Source organism: Lutjanus erythropterus, chromosome 22 (genome assembly GCF_056507025.1).
Source record: "Lutjanus erythropterus isolate fLutEry1 chromosome 22, fLutEry1.hap2, whole genome shotgun sequence".
In the NCBI taxonomy this organism is placed as follows: Eukaryota; Metazoa; Chordata; class Actinopteri; order Lutjaniformes; family Lutjanidae; genus Lutjanus; species Lutjanus erythropterus.
Genome location: NC_139338.1, coordinates 19,663,225 through 19,688,259, shown reverse-complemented (window position 1 = coordinate 19,688,259; position 25,035 = coordinate 19,663,225). Strand labels below are relative to the sequence as shown.

Here is a 25,035-nt window from a genome sequence, read left to right as displayed (position 1 = left end):
CTTGTATATACCTGTATTAATTGCATTTGAGTTGGCAGCAGTAGAGGTATTGTGCTTTCAGAAAAGTGACGAAAACAGGGATCAACTCTGATGGATTATTACACTCTCGCTTCTGTACCATAACATACTGGAGTGAAATTATGGACTTAAATGATTATTACCTACTGTACTGATAGGAGCTTGTCTTGTTTGTGTGTGCATGTGTTCTAGTAATTTTCCTGTAAATCATTATGAAGCATTGTCACGATGTAAAGTTTTTGTAGAGGAATAGCTGCATGAATTCTGCAGCTTACATGGATCCTACCACTAAACTGGAATTAAAGACACATCAGGAAATGTGGAAACCTATTTGCTACTTGTAAAGGCAACATTTTTATCTTCTGTTGGCTGTTCATTTGTGCCAGCATATGCTTCCACTTTATCAGGAACCCCCCTCCTCACTTTCACAACAATCTTCTAGCTCTAACTTTGTGGGCAACCATTCTTTGGCTAGTAAACAATTCTCCCAACCTTGTTCCACTTCAAAGGAATAATTCATCATTCTAACTTGGATTCTGGCTGAGAGCAGCCAGTTATCTTAGCTTAGCCTAAATACTGGAAACAGAGGGAAACCACTAGCCTGGCTCTGTTCAAAGGTAACAAAATCCACCTTTAATACTCACTGATTAACATGTTACATGTTATTTGTTTAATCAAAACATAGTGGTTTTACAGGTGTTTTGAGTCTTTGTGCTATGCTAAGCTAATCAGATGCTGGCTCTAGTACCAAACAGACATGAGAGGTATAAATTTCTATCCATTTCTTGGCAAGAAAGCGAGCTGAGCTACTCCTTTAGGGGTCTGCTAAATAGATCACCAAAACAAAAAATGCACTGTATAACATATCACATCCTTCCTACTATGGTGAAGAATCTGCTCATATTTATGGCTGACTTAACACAGATGTATCTACTGTTGCAGAGACAGATATTAGAAGAGACAAAGTTATATAAGCCACTCACAGTGCTTCAGTTTGCAGTAGTCCCAGACCAAACGGTTATTTGGATTGGTGTAACACCAGGGCCCATGTTTGTCCCGGTCCGGGTTCCGGCAGTAGTTCTTCTCCAGCCCTACATGGGACACTGTAGAGTGAGAATCCCCACTGTAAAACACACAAATACAGATTCTCATATTCCGTTTGTTATTTTGCACACAGTGTATTAGAGCTAACACTGGGCCGCACCTCATAATGATTCATGCACGCTCTCACACTCTAAAAACATCATGTCGTGCACATATAGTACATACACACTGTACAGTAAGTAACCATGGTATGCCTGGAAAGTCTGACTATGGCTTTCCTATAGTGCAATGAATCCTCTGCATTTAGTCCACATAGCCCGTAGAAGGAAACGCAGAGTTTTTGTGAAGAGTGCTCATGGGAGTATGAAAGTATGCACTCTAAGCATTCAGCAGGACTCAGACCAGCGGGAGCCTATGGAACGATTTGGTCGTGCTCCCGACTTATAGGAATTCACGTCTAATTGTGTGTTTTTGTAATATTTCTCTTGGCACTAAGACAATTAAATGTAACATTCTCAGATATCCAAAATATCATTGAAAAGCAATTACTAGGTAGGAGTTTTTTGGACACACACACACACACACAGAAATAATGCTAAGCGATGGGCAACAATTTGTCAGAGGGTGAAGATAATTCCACTTCCCAGGAGAATGTTAAACAAGCTGTAGCTCTCAGCAGTTTTTCCTGGGATGACCCTTGACCTTGAGCAGGGTAGACTCGCTGGCTGCAGTCTACGTGAGGGAGCTGATTGGCTTTGATCTACTTTCCTCAGAAAGCACTTCCTGGGGTCAGGGGTCGGCTCTGGAACATGTCCATCTGTCTGTGCCATTTTGGCTTTTAAAATTCCTGTAAATTAAGTAATTCCAACAGCCTGACTTAAGCACAAAGCAACAGCCCTGGAGTGAGCAACCTTTCCGTCAGGTTGGGTCACCCCGGGGTTCCCTCTCGTCAGTTAGATGAATAATAATTGGGCCTTGTATTGACCCCTGAGGAACCCCTGATTTCCTCTTGCTGTTTGTTTTCACTGCTTAGCTTCATTCGTATGAAAGGGATTTTCACAAGGCAATGGGAGCTAAGTTGTCAACAAACACTCATCAACTGAGCTGAAAAGAATGTAAGCCTCTCTAGGAAATATCCAGTGTTTCTCAGCACATTTTAACTCTTTGCTCGCCATTGACGAGATATCTTGTCAATTGCTGTTTTCACTGCGAGGCGGTATTGGACACTGTGACGCATGATCTGACAAAAAAACTGCCACTTGAAAAAGGAGAGAACCACTGTAATTAAGCAGCAGAAGAAGAAGATTGTCATATCTAGCATGAAAACATCTCTACTCAGCTGGAGATGCGCGGGTCAGAGAGAAACATGACCTGGCCACAGAGCCTGGGCACAGAGCGGGGCTGCCCACACTGCCCTCCCTGGACCTCCACAGCAGCTGGGACACAGCAAGGCTGCTCACACCGCAGCCCCCGGGAGTCACCCCACAGCCGGGTCAGAGAGCGCCATGATCCGGGCACAGAGCCCGGGCACAGAGCGGGGCTGCTCACGCTGCAGTACCCGGACCACCACAGCAGCTGGGACACAGGGACGCTGCTCACACCGCAGCCCCTGGGACCCACATCGCAGCCTGGGCAGAGAGTGCTCCAGCCCCCAGGCCTCCCAGACAGTGTTCTGGGTGGGGGGCGGAGGACAGACACGCCAATGTTTCTTTTGATATATACCATGTTGACATATTCATAGAACTGAATACTCTGTGGGTGTTGAAAAAAAAGTGAATTTTGTCAAAAATGCTGGTGCTGACTGGCAACTTTATTAAAAACACTGGCGGGGAAATAGTTAGGTTTGACTGGGAGCAAACACAAAGTGCAAAACAACACATTTAAATGCAGAATAAATGACTTTCTTACCTGTTTATGTGATGCGACCAGTCTGCACAGGGAATCCCTGATCGAGTTATAGATAAACTGCCACGGTACGTCTCTCCATTGCCTTCATAACACTCTGAGAAAGAACAGGATTAAGTTATTTTAGACCATTTTGTTAAATGGTCCCCTGAGAAATAGAATTACTGAGTTCAGCAGTTTCTTAAACACCTAAATGCAATCAGTAAGAGGTGGCTGTCTTTCTCATTAATGCAAACATAACATAATCAAGTTCACAATTTTGCGGTTTGGATCAATTTAATGTCAAGGGCCCCTGTGTAACCAGTGGTTCTCAAATGTAATAGAAAAATGAAACCTTACTACGTCTGCTGTTAAACAGAGTCAGAAGAGGGGCTATAGTAACAGACTGGCTGCAGTCTGACATGTGTGGTCTTCTAACTGCAAATGTAAAGCAGAGAAACATGGGAAATGACAGCAAGCATTATTGCCAAAGTCTGGGGTTTTTGTTCTTCCATGAAATGGAATTCATTGGGCAGCACGCTGCCAACTAGTGCAGTCCTGCGGGAGCAATATAGCAAAGTGTCTGTGTAACTCCACTTTGCAAAAACATGACAAGACTTTTGAAGCGTTTTTAAGTCTGTATTTCAATCACATTATTCAAGAGAACAGATGGAAACTTCACAGTAATCTAAACGATCTTCTCATGAAGTGCGGTGCTTAAAACCTCTGATAGATTTAAAGGAATAGTTAGAAATTTTAGGAGATACACTTCTTCACAGTTTTTTTCTGAGAGCTTGATGAGAAAATCACTTCCACGCTCACATCTGTAAATAGTGCTGCATTCATGTGGTCCTCAGATGGTCTCATTTCCCGAGTTGTCAAGTCGCTCTTCCGACTTAGGCGTGTTCATGAGCTTTTAAGTCATAATGTGGAAGCAACATGGATGCTTATGATGTGCTGATGGGGCCTCCGAACCCACATGTATGCATAAATCATCCACCTGCCCAATTTAACCCAAATTTATTATTTTCTCCAATTTAGGGGCCTGAATCCACCCCTACAGGCCATTTTATCTTTTAAATTATGTTGAACAGTATAGGCTTTCTATGCATACAGTACCGTCACTGCAACAAATATCATGGGACATTTAAGCAGCAAAACTAAAAACTGTACCTATAAATTTGACAGGACCAGTGAAACTCTCCACAGGAAACAGAATTAATCAAAGAAGGTGGGCTGCTGTGCCTTGTCCGTAAATTTGCACACAACCCGCAACCCAACTGGCCAATCCGATCCACGGATTAACCACAGCATCCCTGGGAACTAAATTTTCAGATACCACATGAATGCAGGACATGTACCTAGAGCCTTGCTCAGGGTTAAAACTGGAAACGGGGCAAACAGGTATCCTGACTGTGCCCAAAGGTAACAAAGCCTGCATACCAGCAGCTCTAAACATAACAAACACGTTATTTTATTGTTTAAACCATACAAAACTGGCAAGGTGTGGTTTTACTAGCCGTTTTGTTCCAGGCAAGGGAACTTTCCAGAGTTTTTGCCAATAAATTTTTACAGCACACACCTTGCTGTGAAACCACAACTTGTCATTTTCAAATTCCTGCTGCTGCGAGGACGAAACAAACAAAAGATGATTAGCTTTAGCGCTAGTGGGCGCTAGCTGGTGAATTTTCTTACGCTTGGACAGACCCAGACTAGCTTTTTCCTCCTTTTCCGAGTCTTTGTGCTGCACTAAGCTAACAATCTGCTCGCTCTAGCTAAATATTTACTGTACAGACATTCAAGTGGTATCAAGTTTCTTCTATATTCCACAGTGAGAAACTTAATTATTGCATTTCTCAAAATGTTGACGTTGTGCAGTATTTTACCTGTTTTTTGTGTGGCCTCGGCATCACACCTGGGGATGTGGGTGCAGTTGGCTATCCTCTGATTAGGGTCCGTAGTGAAGCACCATGGGTATTCTGCACCATCAGGGTTACGGCAGAAGTTCTCTGTGAGGTCTCTATAACACAAACACAAGCTACAACTTAAATGATGGTGCTGATTATTGTATTTTTCACAACAAAACTATATCTTCCATTGTTCACTTATTTCACTATTTGCACAGTCAGATCCACACAGCTGAGAAAAGTGAAACCGAGCTGTCAGTGGCCATGAAACCAACATTACTCACTTGCATTTGAAATTCTGAGGAAGAAAGGAGTGATTATGGGGAAACTGGGAGTCCCAGCGCTGACATGTCACACCCTCTGGAGTGACATTCATCGTGCCTCGGTAATCTGTGCCCTTTCCCTGGACGCAGGATGTTGTTACATTGACATCTGTGTCCTCACTTGAGTCAGAGTCTAGCAAGGAAAGAAAATGACATTGAAATTGTGATTGCAAGTGGAAGCAGAAGCAAGAAGGCACAGGGAAATTTTGCAAAAGAAATGCAGAAACTGAAGGCAGGAAGGAGGGAGGGAGAGAGGGAGGGAGATCTTAATCCCTTGAAGAATGTGTCATGTTTAACCTAGAGACAGATGATCAAAAACAGTAGCACTCCCCCTGTGTTTCAACTGTGATAGGAAACTTTTTGTGTATTCATAACACGGGTGCCCCACATTCTTGCACGTAGGGACATCCACAACAACACGCAGTTATTAAACTTACTCACGTCACACGTTGTTGTGAAACAAACCTGAGGCCTGATCATATTTATGAACACGTTTTGCCTCAACTTTTAACTTGAAAAATTCTGTTTCTGGTGAATTTGTTTATTGCAGCTCCAACTAAAGATATCACATCCAATCCAGTCTGGCTGGGGCAACTTTATCCACCGGAAAACTATTCCAAACATTTTCAGATGGAATTCTGCTTTTCAGCGGCGCAGGGATCGTAGTACACAGGGAGCGACTTCTCCCCTCTGGATTTCTGTCTCTGTTTCTTTAGCCTTTGACAAATGAGATGGGAGAAGATGGAGGAGGAAAGGGAATGTTTTGAAGCAGAAATGAGAAGGCGGATGGAAAAGAGGGATTCTTTGGCTTGATGTAATGCATGCCAGTGTCTGTGTGCACCGTGTAGCACAGGTCAGTGGTTTTTATCTTTCTGAGGGCAGGCATTGAGGGATGCACACATCTGGACAAATGCAGATCCCCCGCCCTCGCTGTAAATCATAACATGTACTGTAAAGTACATGTGTGTACGTGTCTGACAGAGACAAAGAGAGATGATCTGTGTGTTTGTAGGTGTGCATGTGGGAATATTTCACTGTGCTTTCAAGGAAAAAAATGAACAAATTCTCCAATGGTGTAACCTCATTTTGCCATCTATTCATTCTCTTTTTCTTTTGTCTTTTACATTATGTATAAAGGCAAAAGTTATCTAAACTACAACTCTGTCAGAGTCTGCCAAATGTCATATGACTCAAGTAGAGTTATACTGTTCATCCCCTCAACATATGTCTGAAAAACACTGCAGAGTATTTTTATGATTGACCAAGTATAAAATGTCTAAAAATAGTGAAAAAAAAATATTTTTAGAAGGTGATACCTTCACCTTGCTTTCTTCATTGGTTCATTATCCAAATATATCCAATTTACAGTTGAGAAAAACGACTCAAACCAGAGAAAGTTTGGCATTTTGTCTCGATTAATAACTTTGAGTAAAGGAATCTAAAAATATTCACATTTAAGAAGCTGAAATCAGAGAGTATGGGAATTTTTAAAAATACTCAAAATGATTAATTAATTATCAATATAGTTGGGAATTAATTTAGTGGTTGACAAGTAATGCAGCTTTAGTTTTCACTCCACTTTTAGTGTCAGCTCAGATTGCACTGAACTTCAGAACCTGATACCAAAAAAGTACCAGATACCAAATACTGTCCACATTTTTTGGCAGTGGAAAACCAAAAAGGAATGGTTCCTGGTGAGATGAGTCGAGTTGAATATAAAATTTACAAGTCTCTGAAGCTCTACTGGAGGGATGGACACCATTCCTCCAAAAAATATTCCTACATTCAAGTGGCAGAGAGTGTTGACTAATGTCTAAATCAGTCCAGAATCTCCCGTAAGTTCTCAATTGGACTGAGATCTGGCGACTGTGAAGGCCGAAACATATGATTCACATCATTTTCATACTCATCAAACCATTCAGTGGCCCTTTGTGCCTGGTATGCCAACATCTGCATTCATTATGTTTCACCCACTCCACTTTTCCTTTTACTTTGTCAGCCGTTTGTACATATCATGATCTTCATACCACTAAAATAACTATTAGACCTTCTGATGGACGTGTGACGCATCTTATATAGTAGACTCTATTGTTGCACTGAATTTTATGGCCCCTTGTCATTTGTGAGTGGTCTCAGTAAAACACTTCTGGCTGTCTGAAGTCAGACCCTCCACTGTACAATCAATCTATTTACTCCTCCTTGTTGAGGTAGAAGGATTTGAAGCCAAGCACCACATGAAACACTCAGCAGAGTAAACAAAAGTCTTATGAGACTCTGCAGGGGAGAAGACGGGCTTTCTACTTAGCTCACCGCAAATACCCCAAAACCACCAAAGTCTTGTATGTAACAAACCCCCCCCTGGCGTCCTCAAACCACGAGCTGGTAGTACCCAACCACAGTCTGTCTGTTCAAAAACCAAGCAAGAGATCCTCAGCACTATGTCCACTTTTGAAACTTATAATGGATTCCTAAAAGCGTGACACATTCTGTTGAAAGGCTTAAATGGTACTAGACATTGAGGGAAAACTAGCAACAGAGTCATAAATCTGAGCTAAACAATAATTTGGCCTTGAGTTGATCTGGTGAAGACTCTGTCCACAAAACCCGAGCCCCAGATTTGGAGTATATCCAGCACATAAGGCCCTTACCACACACGGTGATGTTGCAGTACTCCCACGGAGTTTTGGGATCCATGGTGTAGCACCAGGGACGGAGACGATTATCTGGGTTACGACAGTAGTTGTCCTTTAAATCTTTGTCCCGATACCTGAGAGAGGAGACCGAGCGGATGCAGGGAGGAAGGGAAATAGTGGGGGAGAGAAGTAAGTCATAACAACTGGTGAGGTCTACCTCTCCAGAGTATTAGCGTCATTTCTTTAAGCATCTGTCGTGGGTGTGTGCAGCAGTGTCCGTGAGAAAGGTTAGTATGTGATTATCAGCTTTGCAGCTTACTTCTTGGGCTGGAAGTGGTGTTTGTGAGGCCTTGCTGAGTCCCATCTCTGGCACTCCTTGCCACTCTCTGTATGGTCCATTTTGCCCCGGTAATCTTCCCCATTACAGTTCATACAAACCTCTGTCGACAAAGAAAACAACACTCATCAAAATGCTCTTTTCTCTACTAATGAATGCAAGTAAAATGTGGGACCTACAGGTTGGGTTGCACCAACAATTAATCCTTAAATCAGATTAAATCATGGTTATGTTGCGCCACACTTTAAAACTACTTCAAAATAAAATAAAAAAAGATGATTTAATCCTCTCTTTAACCCTCATTTTAGTTTTTACTCTTGAGATTAATTTAATTCTGTTGTGCCAAAATTTGATTAAAAATGGCGTCAACTATTGACTTAATCTGTAAACTTTAAAAATGGCTGCCTTTTTGACATGGATTGAGCAAAATATTCAAGTTGGAGAAAGTCAGAGGACAGACTTGACCCAAGTGAGTTTTCTGTGGTGTCTCTTCTTTCCTTCACTCCAGTAGATCCATCAAAACAGTCTGCCAGTTACTAGAAATTTGAGCTTTTCTGTCAAGCCGTCACGAGTAGGCTACCTAGGCTAACTTTTTAGCTAGCTAGCAAACAAGATAATGTTTTGTTATGGAATACAGGGCAGCTGATTTTATTTACCTAAATTTTGGTCAGCTAGCATCTCCATTCTGATTAAACTGTATTTAATTTCAGTTTACATCAATAAACTTGTATCTACTAAATGGAGGTTAGTTTTAAATTGCACAGAGCTTTGCTTAATTTTAAATCTAGATACTTACTTCAAATCTATTTTTGCAAAACTCTGATTAGAACTAATCTTAGATTAACTGTTGTTGGTGTAAACCAGTCACACACGACAGAAACATTGATTAAATGTTAAAACACAGTGCATGATTACTCCTTAGGTGAATTATTGAGTTATTTTGACCAAATCTTCTTGCCCAGTGATGTTGTTTATGAGGGTCTTACCCTCTGAACACTGAGGTACGCCACACTCCTCAGCCCGTACGTTGGGGTCTGTGGTGTAGCACCACGGACCACCGGGATCGTTGTTGGGATTCCGACAGAAGTTTTCCCTCAGGTCTTGCGCTGGGTACCTATCAGGATAAAACCTACAGGGGAGTAGACAGACATTATTGAAAGTGTTAACTGATACTGTAAGCTGTATAAATAAATTCCAGGGAGTACTTTCACACTTGGCCGCTCCAGTGGTGTATACAGTACGGTGCGTGCCTGCTAGTGCTTTCGGTAACAAACCAAATAAATTAAGGCATTTACATTAAGATGTAAGCTTTACTTTGAGAAATTCTAGTGCCTACAGTGTGACTAGGTTACATTTTACATCCTAGAATGATCCGTCACAGAGATCTTATGCAAAGTAAGTCATCAATACGCTTCTTCTCTCCAGGTTTGCACCTTTTGCATGATTGCCTTACTGACTCCTACCACATCCCAGCTCCCTCATGGGTGAAGCAGCCAGACTCTGTCACAGCACAGTAACCACCAACAGCACAGAACAATACTACGAACCACTTGGAGCAGCCCAAGCAGGTCTTTTACTGGCAGCCTTTGAACGCGTTTAAACCTAATCCCTCTCTGTCAACGGCTACATCACGTCAGGGTGAACAAGTGACTGTAAGACTGTAAGAAAAAGAACCTGGCCAGTCCAAACATATGGGATGTAACAATGGGGAGCAGCATGGGATCGCCATACTAAATGGACAGTGCGTGAAATTTGTCTTCTGTCGGGGCAGGATGATGAAAAGCTGGCATGTCAGCACCCCCTGATCCGTACCGACCACATTCCCCCCTCCTCCCACCCAGGGAGACACAGAGGGAAGACAGGAGGAAAAGTTGTGTGCATAGAGGAAGGGTGAAAAGCATCAAGCGAAGGGACTGACTTAAGTGCTTAAGAAAGAAAAAGAGAACATAATGGAGTGAGCAAAAAGGCGGTGAGTAAAAACCTCTGTGTTTAATTGATGATGTAAAAAGAAACAACATGTGCAAGAAAAGAAAAAAAAAAAAAAGACGAGGAAAAAGAGCCAGAGTCCACCCTCCCTTCAGCAGCTTGTCTGAACACTCTACCCCAGACAATGACTCTTTTCTTGGGGGAGTCTGCCCCGCTCTCCCCTCCGTGCCCTGGGGCTTACACAAGGCTTGTACACTAATGCACAACATCATTCAACCCAGAACTAGAGAAGAAATCTGAGGCATCTAACTAAAAAAAAACAACAGAGAAACAAGGGGAAGGTCCTACGCTACAGATCATAGTTCCACCTACACAAAAATATAACAGGGTTAGAAACAAAATTTCACTTATTCATGCACTGTAACTAAGACAAAACACTTGTTCACCTTCAATTCCAGCCAAAACTCACATCTGTTGTGTGTAACTCACACCCTCAATATATTTCTATCATACTTCAGAATCCTTAATTTATAAATGGAATTACAAGGTTCCTCACTTCACAAAAAAATAAAAAAAAAGGTTGCATCTGGCGAGAGTCCGTAAAAAGGCCGCAGCATGGGAGCAAGTTAGCCATAATGATGTTGCGCTAACAGATGTTGGCCAGTTATTCATCTCCTTGCCAAAATCTGTTCCCATCGGAGCGCAGGCAGACACTCTGCACACATGCTTTGCTCTCTGGGCTGGCCGACATATTGGCTAGATTTTGGATATCACTAAAGATGAAATCTAGACCTGAAGTAACTGCTGCAAAATGTCCAGCAGCATGCACCTGGTGATGATGGAACAAACATGGCCGCGCTTCAGTGATACGGCATCCAAAGGAATAAAGTATTCAGAGATTAAAGCGAGGGGGACTGAATGAATCTTACGACATAAATAATGATGTCTGGAAGCAGGGTGTGTTAGCTAGGTGGTTTTCAAACTAAGGTTCAGGGACCAACAGGGGTCATTGAGTGCATTGTAGGGGGTCCCAAGCAAAAGGAGGAATAGAATATTTTAATTTTTATGGCATTTTTTGGAACTGGAAAAAGAAATGGGTTTGCTGATTGACTATGAAGACTTCACATTATCTCCAAACTTAAAAATACATCTGTGGGGAGGACTTCAAGGCCTAGTGTGCGTCTATCGTTGGGGTGTGTGACGTTAAAAGGTTTGGGATCCCCTGTGACAGCTAACACCTGAAAACTGATGAATAACAATGTTTTAAAAAACAGTTTGAAATTCTAAGAAATGTGCTTATTTGCTTTCTTGCAGAAAGTTAGGTAAGAAGATCAATAGAATTCTTTCTTGATATTTTTGGCTGTGCAATATGACGATATATATCCTATTATGATATAAAAATGTCATTTAAAATTATGCTCTATCGTTTATTTTGTAGGGTCACAAATCACACAGCAGTATTTTTTGCAATTTGGATGATGCTTTGCATTCTTCCACACAACACAGATGCAGGAAAGTTTCATGAAGGCAACACAAACAGACAAGACAGAGAGTAAAAATGACACAGGATGGGGCTATTCCAACCAAGAGAAGGACTCCGGCCAGCCAGTACACCTAAAAGAGGGGGTACTGTTGTTGCACTGATGTGGTTTGGATATGAAAAATGTGATACAGGTCAGAAAACAATTCTCTGCAAACCATGCCACTGACCGGTTCGTCCTTTATGCACAAAAAGAGATAAATCAGTTTTAAAGATTTAACCGTCTCTTCCTACATACTTCCACGCATCCTTCATGTTGGCAATGGATATTAAGCAATGCATCCACTGGAGGGTGCTGCTCTGATTCAGAAGTTACCCCAAAGACAAAGACGAAGAGTCAAAAGTCAAAAACAGACAACAAACATGGCTGGAGGAGGTTGTAATAATGGAATAACTGAGAAAGAGGCAAAATCAGAGGCAGCGTTATAGAGGGTGGTGGTCTGTGCAGCCATTAAATATAGTGCGGCATGTGGATGAAATGTTCTTTTTACTAACTAATTGATGACCGACATTATTTCAAATACTTTTGGATTTTTAAAACTTCTTCGTCGTGTCCTGTGGTCACGTCTTGCTTAAGCTCTTGGCTACACTTTTACAATGCCCACCACCTACCTGCTCCATTTCATCCACATCCGTAAGCTTTCAGAAAACGTGTGGAAATATGGCGGAAATTAACGCAGAGTACAGACAGAAGGCTCCGTTCGGATCCGCATGTGTATCTAACGTTTTAACCTGTTTTACCACCTACTTAAGTATCATGCCAAATAGGGTGGGGAGAGACCAAAGCATAGTGAAGTTCTTAAAACAAACAAGAAATAAGCCTTTCCATGTGGTCGCTTTAAATAAAGTATGCCCTGCATGAGTGGTATCAATCAATCATCTAACTCTCAGCTGCAGGGTTATGTTTCTCCTCCCTGTGGAAATGTGTAGAAAAACAGTAGAATGTCCCTATGGGAATAAATAAATGATTGCAATGTTATCCCTTATTATTAATATGAACAGAAATTTTCCATTCCATTTCATCCTCCACGCTCGGCTGGGCATCAACACTCCTCTCAGAAGCCTCGGTTCAAACACTAAATATAGACAACAGGTGGAAGTCCCATTCCTGGAAGGGAACCTCCTGAGAAATCACCCCTGCCCCACGGTGATCGGTCAAGCATGAAAATAATAGTTACCTGAAACTCAAATGGTGCGTGGTTCATTACGGCGGTAATTCTCACACAGCGGGACAGTCCCATGTTAGGCAACCCCACAGTGGCACTAAATCTCCCTTAAGTAAAGCTCCCTCTGACCCTTTGAAAGTTAAAAGTTGCTGACAGGCCAGGGCGATGTTGTTGGACGTTACATTTGCCATCTGGGACGAGGACTGGAACCGCGTGTCAAATAAACAATGACAAAGTATTCCTAACGTAAAGAGCCGCTTCTGGAGAGGGAAGGGGAGGATGGGGACCAAAAACTGCAGTGTGTTTTAATTGTGGGGGATCACAGAACATGTATTTTCTCTCAGCACGTCTGTGGCTTTGTGAGCTCAGCTGGACAACAGACAGAAAATGACTTCAGTCTATAAATTTTTGTGCTTTCTTCCCTTCAGTCTACCTCCCTCTTGTCTATTTTTCACTCTGCACTTCTTCAAACCCTTATTCCTCTGTCTCTCAACCCTCCTCCCTGCCGCAGTTAAAATATCTTATGTAACTAATGAGCCCCACTAATGAGATGCTGGCACAGGACCATCGTCGCAAATTCACTGATCTTGCCCTGCTTGTGGCTGCGACACAAACATCTCTGGGATACACCTGGTGGCCACAGCGTGGCAGAAAAACAGCCTCAACAGTGAGAACACCTCCTTGCATGTGTTGAAAGAAATCTGACTTAACTCCGGCTAAATGTTCACTTGTCTCCCTGCCTCCATCTTCCCTTAACCCCCGAGGTGCAAGGGGATGATTTGAGCATCAATAAATCAGCTGCCGAGGCCTGTTTAACTTCAGACACAGAGAAGGAGCATCCAGGAAGTTGTTGGTGGAAGCCTTATAGGGACAGTTCAGATTATTTGCAGGTGGGTTGTATGAGATATTTATCAACAGATTGCTGTGCACACTGGATTATAGATAAAACTTATATAGCAATATTAAAGGGTTCTTTTTGACCCTGTGCACAGCAGTACATTGCTTAGCTTCCCTGCTGGTACACTTCTGTGCTTCTCCAAACTGAGGTCGTGCTGACTGCCATCTACTGTCTGTAATACACTGACTATCGATAAGTACCTCACACACCTCCACTTCAAATTATCTGAACTATCCCACAAGATTAGAGAAACTGGCTTTAAAGGCTGCTGGTTCAAATCTACAGCAGTCTGGCGAGGGGAAGTGAATGATTAACACCTTACACACCTTAAAAAGTGTCACGCAAGCAACTCACTGCACCTTCAAGATGATATTTGCAGGTTTTCCTCTCATGAATAGCTCCCATTCCCATAAAAAAGTGACTTTCCTGGTTAAGAAAGAGAGGACTTACGTGTGTTCATTGATGTTATTATCTGCCCACGCTTGGCAAGTGATGTTTGACTTTGTCCAAGACCTTCTCCCTCTGTATGCGTCCTTGGTGCCGATGATGCACTCCCTTATATAATCTGGGACAGAATGAGGGCATAGAAAGCATTTGAAAACATCCATTTCTGTTATCACTTTAACACAAACTGTCCCTGTGTACTCTTTGTGTGCCAATTTATACAGCGTTAAGTCAATTAGAAGTTGATTTGTGTTTGCTGTTTTGACCACCTGGAATATATTTTCCCATCTATGGTCAATAAGACGTTTTACAGCGAGCGTTTTAGTGTGTCCCAGCTTGTGTGTTATTCCCAAAACAGACAACTCCCTGAAGTTCATTAAATGTCACCGGGGGGAGTTTCCATGAATATAGCCGTAAATCCTAAAGTGCTAGATTCCACAGGCTGCAGTGGAGAAAAGTCTTTGCGTTCAAACTGTAAACAATTAATTTTTTTGTTTACACTCCAAGTCGGCTACATGTTTATGCATGCGTCTCTCCCCGCTGAAGTGATTAAACAGCAGAGGGGTGAGGGGGGACGCTTGCTTTTATTGTGTCAACAGAAAAACCAAAGACTGGGGAGCAAGAAGCACAACCAGCCTCTTGCCTCTCAGCACCTGAACGTTCTCATGAGAAAAACACCGGGCTACATTAAGGTCAGCTTTAAGAGACTGAAAATTATGACGCTGACCTTTTTTTTCATACAAAGTGAAGTTGACGTTGGCCTGCTTCTGCACACCGTGGGTGAAACGGTCAAAGGGAAGCAAGTAGCATTTCCTGTTGTGCCGTTGAAAGTTGAAAGCCCTGCAGAAACAGACAGGAAGTAGTTGAGAGATGAACAAATGATAAACAAGAAAAATATGTAAATACTGTGTTGACACGGGAGGAAAGCAGGAGTGAGGGAGACATCACCATGATGAAACCATGTGTTGAATTCCGGGGAAGCAGAGAGAAAATGTAACTCACCTGCAGCTGAAGTTTTTCTTGACCTTCCTGCATTTGCGTGCGCAGTGTTCCTGCGATCGGCTGTTTCGTACCAAAGGGGGCTGAGGGCAGTCTGTGCAAACCAGCATGTGGCTCTCAGTCTTCTCATACCTCTGTAATGTCTGATGAGACTTTCTACAAAAACCTGCAAGAGCATGAGGACACAACATGAGAATAACTCTCTGCATGTTTTGGTACAGACAACAGATTCGATGTTCAGCTGGATTAAGACAGGTCTGCTAATGCATATAAGAGTTACTGCTTCTGACCTGTCTCGTAAATACCATCCACAAGAACATAAATTCATCTATCCATCTATCAATCCATACATCCATACATCATCTTCCTCATATCAGTGGTTGGGTCTTGATGGCAGCAAGCCAAAGGCATGCCTCTTCCGAGCAATGCTTTCCAGCACCTCCTTGGGGATCCTGAGGTGTTTCCAGGCCAGATGAGATATGTAATCCCTCCAACACGTTCTGGGTCTACCCCAGGATCTATTACCAGTTGGATGTGCCAAGGAGGCATCCTAATCAGATGCCCAAACTACCTCCTTTCAACGTACAGGAGCTCTACGTGCTCTGCTCCTTGTTCCCTCTGGATTTCCAAGCACCACACCTCAGGCCCTATCTTACACCCAGTGCACGGCAGATGGCGTGGTTGACACAAGTGGCATCTTACATCGGGCCTTACATTTTCCCCAAGTTTTTGGGATAGCAAATGAATTTGTGCCTGTCTGTGCAGCCAGGCGCATTTGGCATCTTGTGCATGGCTCATTGTAGTTAAAACCATTTGTTCCAAAGGTCTGATAAAACCTGATCGAAGTGTAAAGTGGCGCAGTAGGTCCGTATGCACAAGATAGCAAACGATGCATTTGGCCAAGGCGCACACACGTGTCCACAATCACTAAACACCTTTCATTTATGTTAAGTTTTTGCCCACACAGGAATGTGGTCAGTAAAGTGTCCTGTGAATATATTTTCTATCATCAGTAAAGTGCAAATATTGAAATAACAGTGCATGCATGTCTAGATGATTGGATAGCTGATGATTGGATAGCTGTGATCCTGCATGGGACAGGATCACAGCTATCCAATCATCTTTAACAGCTCAGTCAGCATGACAACTGGAGCAACTGTACTGTTTGTGTATTTATTGGTTACAGAAAAAAAAGATTAAACAATTATGATCTATAACATTCAAAATAAACAAGATGTTATATCTGACCACAAGAGCAGCCTGACCTGGGGAGAAAATGAAAATCTGTCAGAGCCTGATGCGGATTTTATATACCTTTTGGATAACGTCTGAGTTATTGTGCATCACTTCCCTCAAATTTTAGAAACACTGATTCTGTTTCCTCCACCCACAGCGGTGTTAGCGGGAACCAAAGCCTCGTCTGTGTAATCAGTGTCTCTTTGTTTGCGCCCGGTAAGTCTGCCATCATGCTGCCGATGCTTGCACTCTAGGCGCACCTGCCTCTTAAACGTGATTAGAGCTGACTTTCATGATTGGTTTATTGCATGTTACCGCCAAAACACATCCGTGAATTAATCAAGGCATTTGTGTGCAGTTGATAAGGTGTACCCCGCTGTGCGCCATGGGCTCATTTGACAGTGAAGGTGGCATTAAAGTTCTCACTTTTTTCTCTCACTTATCTTCATTACGTTTTATATTTTCTAATTGATGGGACCAGGGTTCTCTTGATTACCACCATTTACTTAATTTTCTTACTAAACGTTGCTTTCCTCTGCAGAGTTATTTGATGGCATGTGGTTCTGAAGAACAGAAACAATAAACGCTCTTTTCAAAAGCCAGGTGCTTGCGGCATCCCTGATTGGGTTTGGCCTTTACTGCATGTTGTGCTCCCCTCTCTCTGTCTTGTGTTGTTTCCTGTTTGTATCAACACTGTAAGCTATTGAGTAAAGTCAAAATGCAAAAAACAAATGGAATTATTCTGTCTCCTCTTCACTTATGAAGCATCAAACATATGGCCAAACATTTCTCTGCTGAGGATGGAGAAGAACTTGTCAAATAGATGAGAGCATTTCCTGGAGTTTTATCCTGCTGGTTTCACGATTAGCGCAGCAGGAAGCATTAACAGCGGTGCCAGGTTCTTGGCACGGATGAGGTGAAAATTATTTCACTGTCATACATTGAACTCGGTGGCCAGCTGTCAATGAAAGCATCCCTCAACTACAGTTTTCTTGTTGACATGCTAGCATCCGCACTGCTATATCACACCGAAACATCACTGCAAGTCCTGAAACCCTCCAAACTCTGCTGTTCTCTGCAGCTCTTGAAGGAACATTTCTTTTCCTCAGCTGTGTCGGTCAACCCCGAGGTAGCAGACTAGTTTATGTGTCAGAAAAGCAAGTATGAAGTGTGTCCAGGATCAAAGCCCAGCTCCAAATGCCCCCCAGCACTCAAACCAGGGAAGCTGCCTGAGTAATGCAGAGTGGATGCTGAACTGTGAAGACAGCCAAGAGAACAGAATGATGTCCATCCAGCAGCCTGATGTGCTCCAGTGCCTCAGCTGGAGATTTAATGCTCATGAAATCATATCTCATATTTTACTGCTTTCAGAAAGAGCCAAAATCAGCTTTTTTAAAACTATTTTTACTACTTTGTGGTATTTGTTACGCTACAGTTTTATGTTAACAGAGATACATTTAATGTGATTCCTACAGAAAGCCACGTCAATAACTGGCCTTCATGACTCCTTAACAGTCACGAAAGTCTTAGAACTCGTGCTGTTCAGCTGCGGTGACATTGTGTTGATTCCTTTTGAGTTTGAGCAACAAGGGTGACGTTTATTTTCTGGGGAGCAGAACAAGAACAAGATGGAGCCAGAATCCCTTTTTCCTAGGATAGCTTTTAAGGTCTAGTGAGTAAGATTCGGTTGGAATTTATTGGAAAAATATGTCAGAAATGGAATGTAATGTTGATGAGTATGCTTTCATCAGTGTATAATCACCTGAAAATAAGAATCATTGCATTTCCATTACCATAGAACGAGCTATCTACAGAGGAAGACATGGGTCCTCTTCCATAGGGGGCCACCATGTTCATTCTACATTAGCCCAGAACAGACAAACCACACACTGGTTTCAACTTTTATAGACAAAAAACACTGGGTAATAGTTATCGAAAGATCATGGTTTGGGTTCAAATGATCACTCTTGCGAGATCTTTCACAGGTCTGGTGATCCTTGTAGAGATGAACGCTTGGAAAGCGAGGGTGAGGGGAGGTGTTTGCAATCTGCAAGCTTACGGCTAGTTACCACTCAACCAAACACACAGGTTCTTTAATGTCACTTGTCATTTCCACTACATAACAAAGTTTTATGTGCATGTTTTATGAATAGTCTTTCAGCTACTGGCACCCAACACCACACTAGAGAACATATAATATGTGGAAAAATGGAAAACCGTTATTAGTTGAGAGATGTTTCTTCGAAAGAAGTACTTCAAAAGAGGTTTCTATCACCGCAAAGACATAGCATAATGTATACGAGCTCCAAGTGGGTTCAAAAGCAGGACAAAACTATATTTTAAGTCCAAATCCTCTGTGTTACAAATCTTTCATTTTTACCTCGTGGAAAAAGTTAAGAGCCCATCCTTCAGCAAGAATGGAGCTGTGCTGTAAATGCTGTTTCTAAGGCTAGGATCCTCAGCCACATTATGTGTTTAGTTTTCCGTTTATAATTAGGGGCAAGTGTGATATAAATCACACAGGAAAATCTCATGCTACCGAGTTACAGCAACATGCTCCTGTGCCAAGATCCGACACAAGACGTTGTGTGTGTACTTAAGATATTGTAAACTGTGGAGCGTTTAGAGGCTCCTCGTGGTTGAAAATGGTTTTTTAGGGAGAACGTGTTATTAATGTTTGGGCTCCACTGGACCACATCTGGCACTCATCACTATGTTGTTCCAGCCCTGATGTCTGGCCAGGCTGCTCAATTAGATTTCACTTAGTCTCTTCCTCTCCTCGCAGTCAGACTCCTGCTATCTCCAAATCCCAAACATTTGCTGAAGTTGGAGATTATAATAAAATGTGCTCAATGGGCGAGTATGAGAGAGATGAGATGTAATGAGAAGAGGCAGCGATAGCTTAGAGGAACAGGTCTGAGTCCAAGGTTTAGCTTACAAAATGTAGAGAGTAAAGGTGAATGACCGACACGCTGACACTCCTTCAGAAACATCCACTTTGGTGCCCTTGAGCAAAAAACTTAAGTGTCAGCTGGATAAGTATTTTACTCAAGCTTTCCTGCGAAATTAACTGGTTGAAAATCACAAGGTGCAGACATTTTAGAGCAGTGATAGAAAGTAAGTATGTCCATTTACTCAAGAACGGTGCAAAAAAGGTTGTTGATTTCTAATTTATGCTTTATTCTTCTACTCCACAACAACTTACAGACAAATATTATATTTTTAATCCACTATATTTGTCTGCCAGCTTCAGGTACTGATCAGAGTACATTATTTCATACCCCCTCTTGTTGAGTTTCTCCAAATGAGGTTATTTTAAATGTTTGTGATAAACTGAAGGATTAAGTGTTAAGAAAATTGATTGGAAAAATACATTACAACAATACTGAAAACTGTTTTTCTGAGCTAACTAAAACTTAACTTTTTATAGATATGTGGCTCTCATTGGATGGTGGTGCTATAAGCATAGAATGGCCTTGTAGAAAATGATGTATTGCTGGGGCCATATTACAGAAACTTCCTAAGATAAGCTTCTTAAATTAAGATAGAAAGAGTCTAGGCAAGCAAATCTGAGCTAACTTTTGGAATCCTATCTTATCTCAGGTTAGGAAATCCTAAATTCTCAATCCAGCATTGTTTATCAACATTCATGTCTGTTACCCTTCAACTGTCACTACTTTTCTCACCTCACAGAGCTACACAACTTTGTAAATGTTATTTTTTATCATTGAAACATACAAAAGTGGAGCAAAACCATTTGAGGATGGTAGATGGGGGACTTGGGACATAAAACAAAGACAGTGGGCTAAGATTTATCTGTGCGTAATAGCAATAAAAGCAGCCATACAGTTTACAGTTAGCTAACAGTACCATTTGTTACTGCTGGCTAATGCTACGGCTTAGACTACCGTTTGCTAATACTAGTGACAGTTAGCTACTCGTAGCTACTTAGCAAGTTAGCTACTACTAATGGCGGAAAGGTGAAAATTATGACAGCTTAACGTTATCCAAAAGTTATGAGTTTATTTAAACATACAATTTATAAGTTCTGCTGCTTTTAAACATCCACCGTTGATGAAAATCCATCTGATATGACTGAAGCAGAAATCACATTCATGGACGAGATAACATTTTAGTTTAATTCAAGTTGCGTTTAGTCACGTTCCCCAACATTATAGCAATTAGCGATCAGCTAGCGATGACTAGCAGGAAACAACTGCTTAAACACATTATGGATTTCTCTGCTTTTGAACATTTGGGATAATGTAAGTACACAACTTATAGTGTTTTATACATTTTAATGCAGAAATATTTTAGTTTTCAAAAAGCCAACAGTATATAAAGTAGGAAAAATTAGCTTGACAATGAATTATTTTACTTTTCGTACTTTTAATACTTTTTTGCTGATAATATTTACAGTTTTGGCTGCAGGAATTAAACTTGTATTGGGCTAGTGGTTTTCATGGTGTGCAAATCATTAGTACTTTAACTCCAGTAAAGGATCTGAGTACTTCTTCCACCACTGATTTTAAGGCACTGTTGAGGAAAAACTGTATTGTATGAACAACAGGAAAGTAGCAGGTTAAAGGTGTGCCTCTGTCTGGGAATTAAGCAGACATTACATCTGTTTCAGAGAGCGCAAATTGTGGAGCTGGGCTCAACAGCCAGATGTTATCCCCCCCTACCCACCCACCACATCTCTCTCTCTCTCTCTCGCTCATACACACACATGCACCCACACACCCCTCTTCTATCTCTCTACCGGGACAAACGCACGAATACCTCAGTTCAGCGCGCGCATTTTACTTTCCCCAGCTCCAGGGCGGCCAGAGGTCAGGGTCGGCACCCCTGGAGGTGGTAACTATGGATTCAGTGCTTTCCTCAGTGACATGTCAGCGGGGCGGATGTTAACCGGGTCGGGACACTCTCCAGTCTGTAACCAGCAGATAATCCGCGCTTCATAAAAGCAGCGGTGCGGACTGGAGATCGTTTTGGGTGAGGTTTAAATGACTGGTGGAGGTCGTGCGAGCGCCCCGGGCTGCGCTGCAACATTACAAGCAGACACGCTGCAGTCCAGCAGATGCAGGAGTGTATTACTGAAATCACTATGACCTATATAAAAAGTTTAATGACAAAGCTGTAACATCAACAGATGCGCTTCAAACCGCGGCGCTTTGGCGCAGGTTTCTGCCCTTAAGGGCTGGGATGGCACGGAAACTCTCTAATCATTACTGCAAAAAAACTTTTTAAATGGGTCAATAGTTTTTTAAAGATGTATTTGCATTCGCCAAGATGCAAACAGCCTGTTTTGCCCCTTCAAAGTTTTATTGGCCAAAAGAGGCATTCAATATTTTATCAGAGACTCTCCCTGACATCTTAAAAATAGCCTTGAGTGTGTTCTTGTCATAAACCTAAATTAATTACAACAAGAAGAGCATCACAGTCATTCATCAAAAGAAAGTGAGCCAATCAATACAGTGCAAGACAGGACTTGTGATCATGTTTATTCAAAGCCAACGTCAAACGTGAACGTTAAAACTGGTTATATTTACTGTACATTTTAACAATGGAGTTCGTTAATACAAGTCCTGACTGGAAAATCCATTTTAAAAATATGACATGGTAAACATAGTAGTGAAATTATTTTTTTTGTCCATTATTAAAACTTTTAATTTCTGTTTTTCCTGTTCTTTATAGAATTTATTGACTTTATCGTATGTTTATTTCTTACCTGACTGCGCAGGCATTTTGCGGAAATAAATTAAATGTTAATATAAGATTTACAGTATACATTTCTCATGCAGATGATCAGATCTTCAAGTCTTACCTGTGTCCAATATAGTGACCACAACACACACCAAAGCTTGGTAAATCCATACGTTTGTCCTCATGGTTATTAGGAAGTTGAAAGCAGGTTAGTATCCGGATTAAATGAGCGTCAGACTCGCTGGTTCAGAGTCCAGAGTGGCAGAAGTCTCCTTCACACAGATGCCACTTTTCCAACAAGCCACACGTCCTCGGTTCAACCCCCCTGCACTTGAGTTTCTGCTGCTCCTCTCTGTCAGCGTCTCTCCTCACCAGCGTCAAGTCCTGCGGAATAAATATAGTGCGACTTCCGGTTTTTATTTTCAAAATAATAGCGGATGTGACTCATTACACTTTTGCTTTGCATATCAAAGGCTGCGTCGATATGACTGGTGATCCTACCAAGGTGTGGCCAAAGTCTGATACAGCTTGTTTCTGTGCCAGACGGAGTCATCCAAAAAATATTAAAACACATGAAAGGGGCCCTCATCTGACTCCATCCCTCATACACCATTGTATAAAGGATGTATTAATCCACGTCTGAAAATAGTGCCCAACAAATGCACACACTGCCTAGCTGTTTTGAGAAATTACTGCACCTCTTTAACCCTTCAACAGGCACACCAAGAAATACATTCACACAAAAAATTACTTAAGCATTTAGCAACTTCTCATTTTTTGGTGGCAGATACACAAGTCAACCAACGGGTTGACTTGCCCAGTTAATACTAGGTATGAGCTAACTTCTTCCATGGATTTTTTCATTTGTATAACTTAAATCGTGAAAAAGTTTGTCATGTAAAAACATTCAGGAAAGTATAAGTTAACATTGTATATACCACACTTAATAAATGCACTGTAAAAATACCATATTCGGTGTAATAGAACATTTAAAAATATGAGTAAGTAATGCAATAAAATAAATTAATATAAATCAGATTAAAATTTAATTTTGGAGTTGACATTTTTCATTTGCAAGTCATACGGTATTTTTGGCTAAATTAACTGGTTTAGAGAAAACTTTAAAGGACGAGTGTGTAGGATTTAGTGGCACCTTGTGGTAAGCTTGCAGACTGCAACCAACTCACCTCACCGTGAACCAGAGCCAACGTTTGGTTTATCTTTTCCGCGCTACTGTAGAAACATGGCGGTGCAACATGGCACCCTCCGTGGAAGAAGACCTGTGCAAATTCTAAGATAAAGAAAACACAAAGATAAATCTTACATACTGAACCTTTATCTGTAGTATAACCTTACTCAGACATTTTAACATCACCATGGTGTATTGATCTGCACACAATGCAAGACTTTATAATAAGGGACAGGATGCTTTGTTAAGGATTTTATAATGGCTTAATTAATTAACAAATCATTTAGAAATCATTTTAAAGCCATTAATAAGAACAAATTTTAGGTTGCCAGCTTTTAAAAATCTTTCTGGTTGGTCTTTGTCATCTTGTGTTTTTTTTTTTATCTCCTCAGTTCATCAGACCACTCCAATGAACTGATTGACCTTTTAGTGAAGGGCTACCTGGACCAAAATCTATTAATTAAGAACATTAGTAACATTTATAATTAATAAACAATAAATAAATAATAAGTAGTAAGCAACTGACAGATTATTTTAAAACCTATTTTATTATCACATTATTTATCATTTATTGTTACAGATGATTTATTAATTTTAGTTGTTGCTATAACAGCAAATGAGAAACTTGTGGCCCTTATTATCTTTTATCAACTAAAGCCAGACGGTCTTTACCTTTATTAACTAATAGCTTTATTAATAACTTTACTTTTAATGACTCCCCAGCCAGACAGATTTTCAAACAGGTCATCAATCAGGATCTTTTTGACAGGATCGTCTTTCTGTCTCTCCTCACTCGCCTCACTTTGGCTCAACTGAAAAGGCAGATGGGATTCTTTACATGGAGCGCCAAAGAGCCCTTGACACAAAGCAGTGATTGCGTCCTCAAAGGAAAAGCCAGTTGCAAAATGTATAATACAGTACCAGACAGAGCACACAAACCAAAAACATACAAATAAGTAGAAAATTTTGCACTTTTCATGTGGGTGTCCCTTGATGGTTAATGTAGTGCATTAACGAAACAAGTGCTACGTAGACAAACAAAGCTGAGTTGTAATGATTGCAGAGCTGATATCAGGTGAGGCCTGTGTGCACCAGGCAGTATTGTGCATGAGCTTCTGACACTAAGCCTGTTTCCACCACCCTAGCCTGTAGGTATCACTTAATTGGCCGAAACGTAGCATTAAACAACAAAATTACTCATCTAGCACACCTCTTGGCTACCCAGACTTGACATCCAAGTTTAAGTAGTCCGTAACTCGTCTTTGACACCAACTGCATCACTGTTACATCACTGGATGCAGGAAGAACAACACATTTTACAGCACTACAACTCGGCCTTCTCTGTTTATTGTTTCAGTTGACCCATAAGTCCTGCCCATTTTGCACTGTGCTCCAGTGATGCTGCTCAGGAATGTATGAAGCCAATTTCTGTGTTGGATCTTATGCATTATGCTTCTGCATTGTGTGGCCAATAGAGTAAGTGCAGCAGAGACTTCCTTCAACGGAGCAGCTAACTTCTGGTTTAGCCGCTAACTTGAACTGGGATCATTTGATTTAATGGCGTGGCTCCTCTAGTCTACTTTCCAAATATTACTGAAAAGAATGGATCAATTCCTGATAATGATACAAGTTATTACACAGGGGTGGTGATACCCCCCATAAATTTATCCTCTGTTTTACAGCTGCTTAAAAGTCCTTTTGGATGGCAGAGTGTAATGTGATGTTGTCATTGCACCGATCTTGCTGGGGGACCTGTAAAAACAACACATAGTTACGTTGTAAAAT

General features: G+C 41.5%; 1 protein-coding gene across 1 annotated transcript in view; it reads right to left on the bottom strand.

The window, feature by feature from the left end:
* The window catches only part of hgfa (hepatocyte growth factor a), a 28,039-nt gene extending 5,642 nt beyond the window's left edge, over positions 1-22,397 (bottom strand). The window contains exons 1-11 of the mRNA XM_084710825.1: positions 22,183-22,397; positions 15,123-15,285; positions 14,848-14,960; positions 14,127-14,241; positions 9,133-9,275; positions 8,129-8,249; positions 7,825-7,943; positions 5,138-5,309; positions 4,833-4,966; positions 2,971-3,064; positions 1,002-1,141 (exon numbers count right to left, since the gene is read on the bottom strand). Coding sequence (XP_084566951.1) covers positions 1,002-1,141; positions 2,971-3,064; positions 4,833-4,966; positions 5,138-5,309; positions 7,825-7,943; positions 8,129-8,249; positions 9,133-9,275; positions 14,127-14,241; positions 14,848-14,960; positions 15,123-15,285; positions 22,183-22,246 — 1,378 coding nt within the window. The 5' untranslated portion in view covers positions 22,247-22,397. The remainder of the gene's footprint in view (positions 1-1,001; positions 1,142-2,970; positions 3,065-4,832; positions 4,967-5,137; positions 5,310-7,824; positions 7,944-8,128; positions 8,250-9,132; positions 9,276-14,126; positions 14,242-14,847; positions 14,961-15,122; positions 15,286-22,182) is intronic.
* Positions 22,398-25,035: the final 2,638 nt, after the last annotated feature.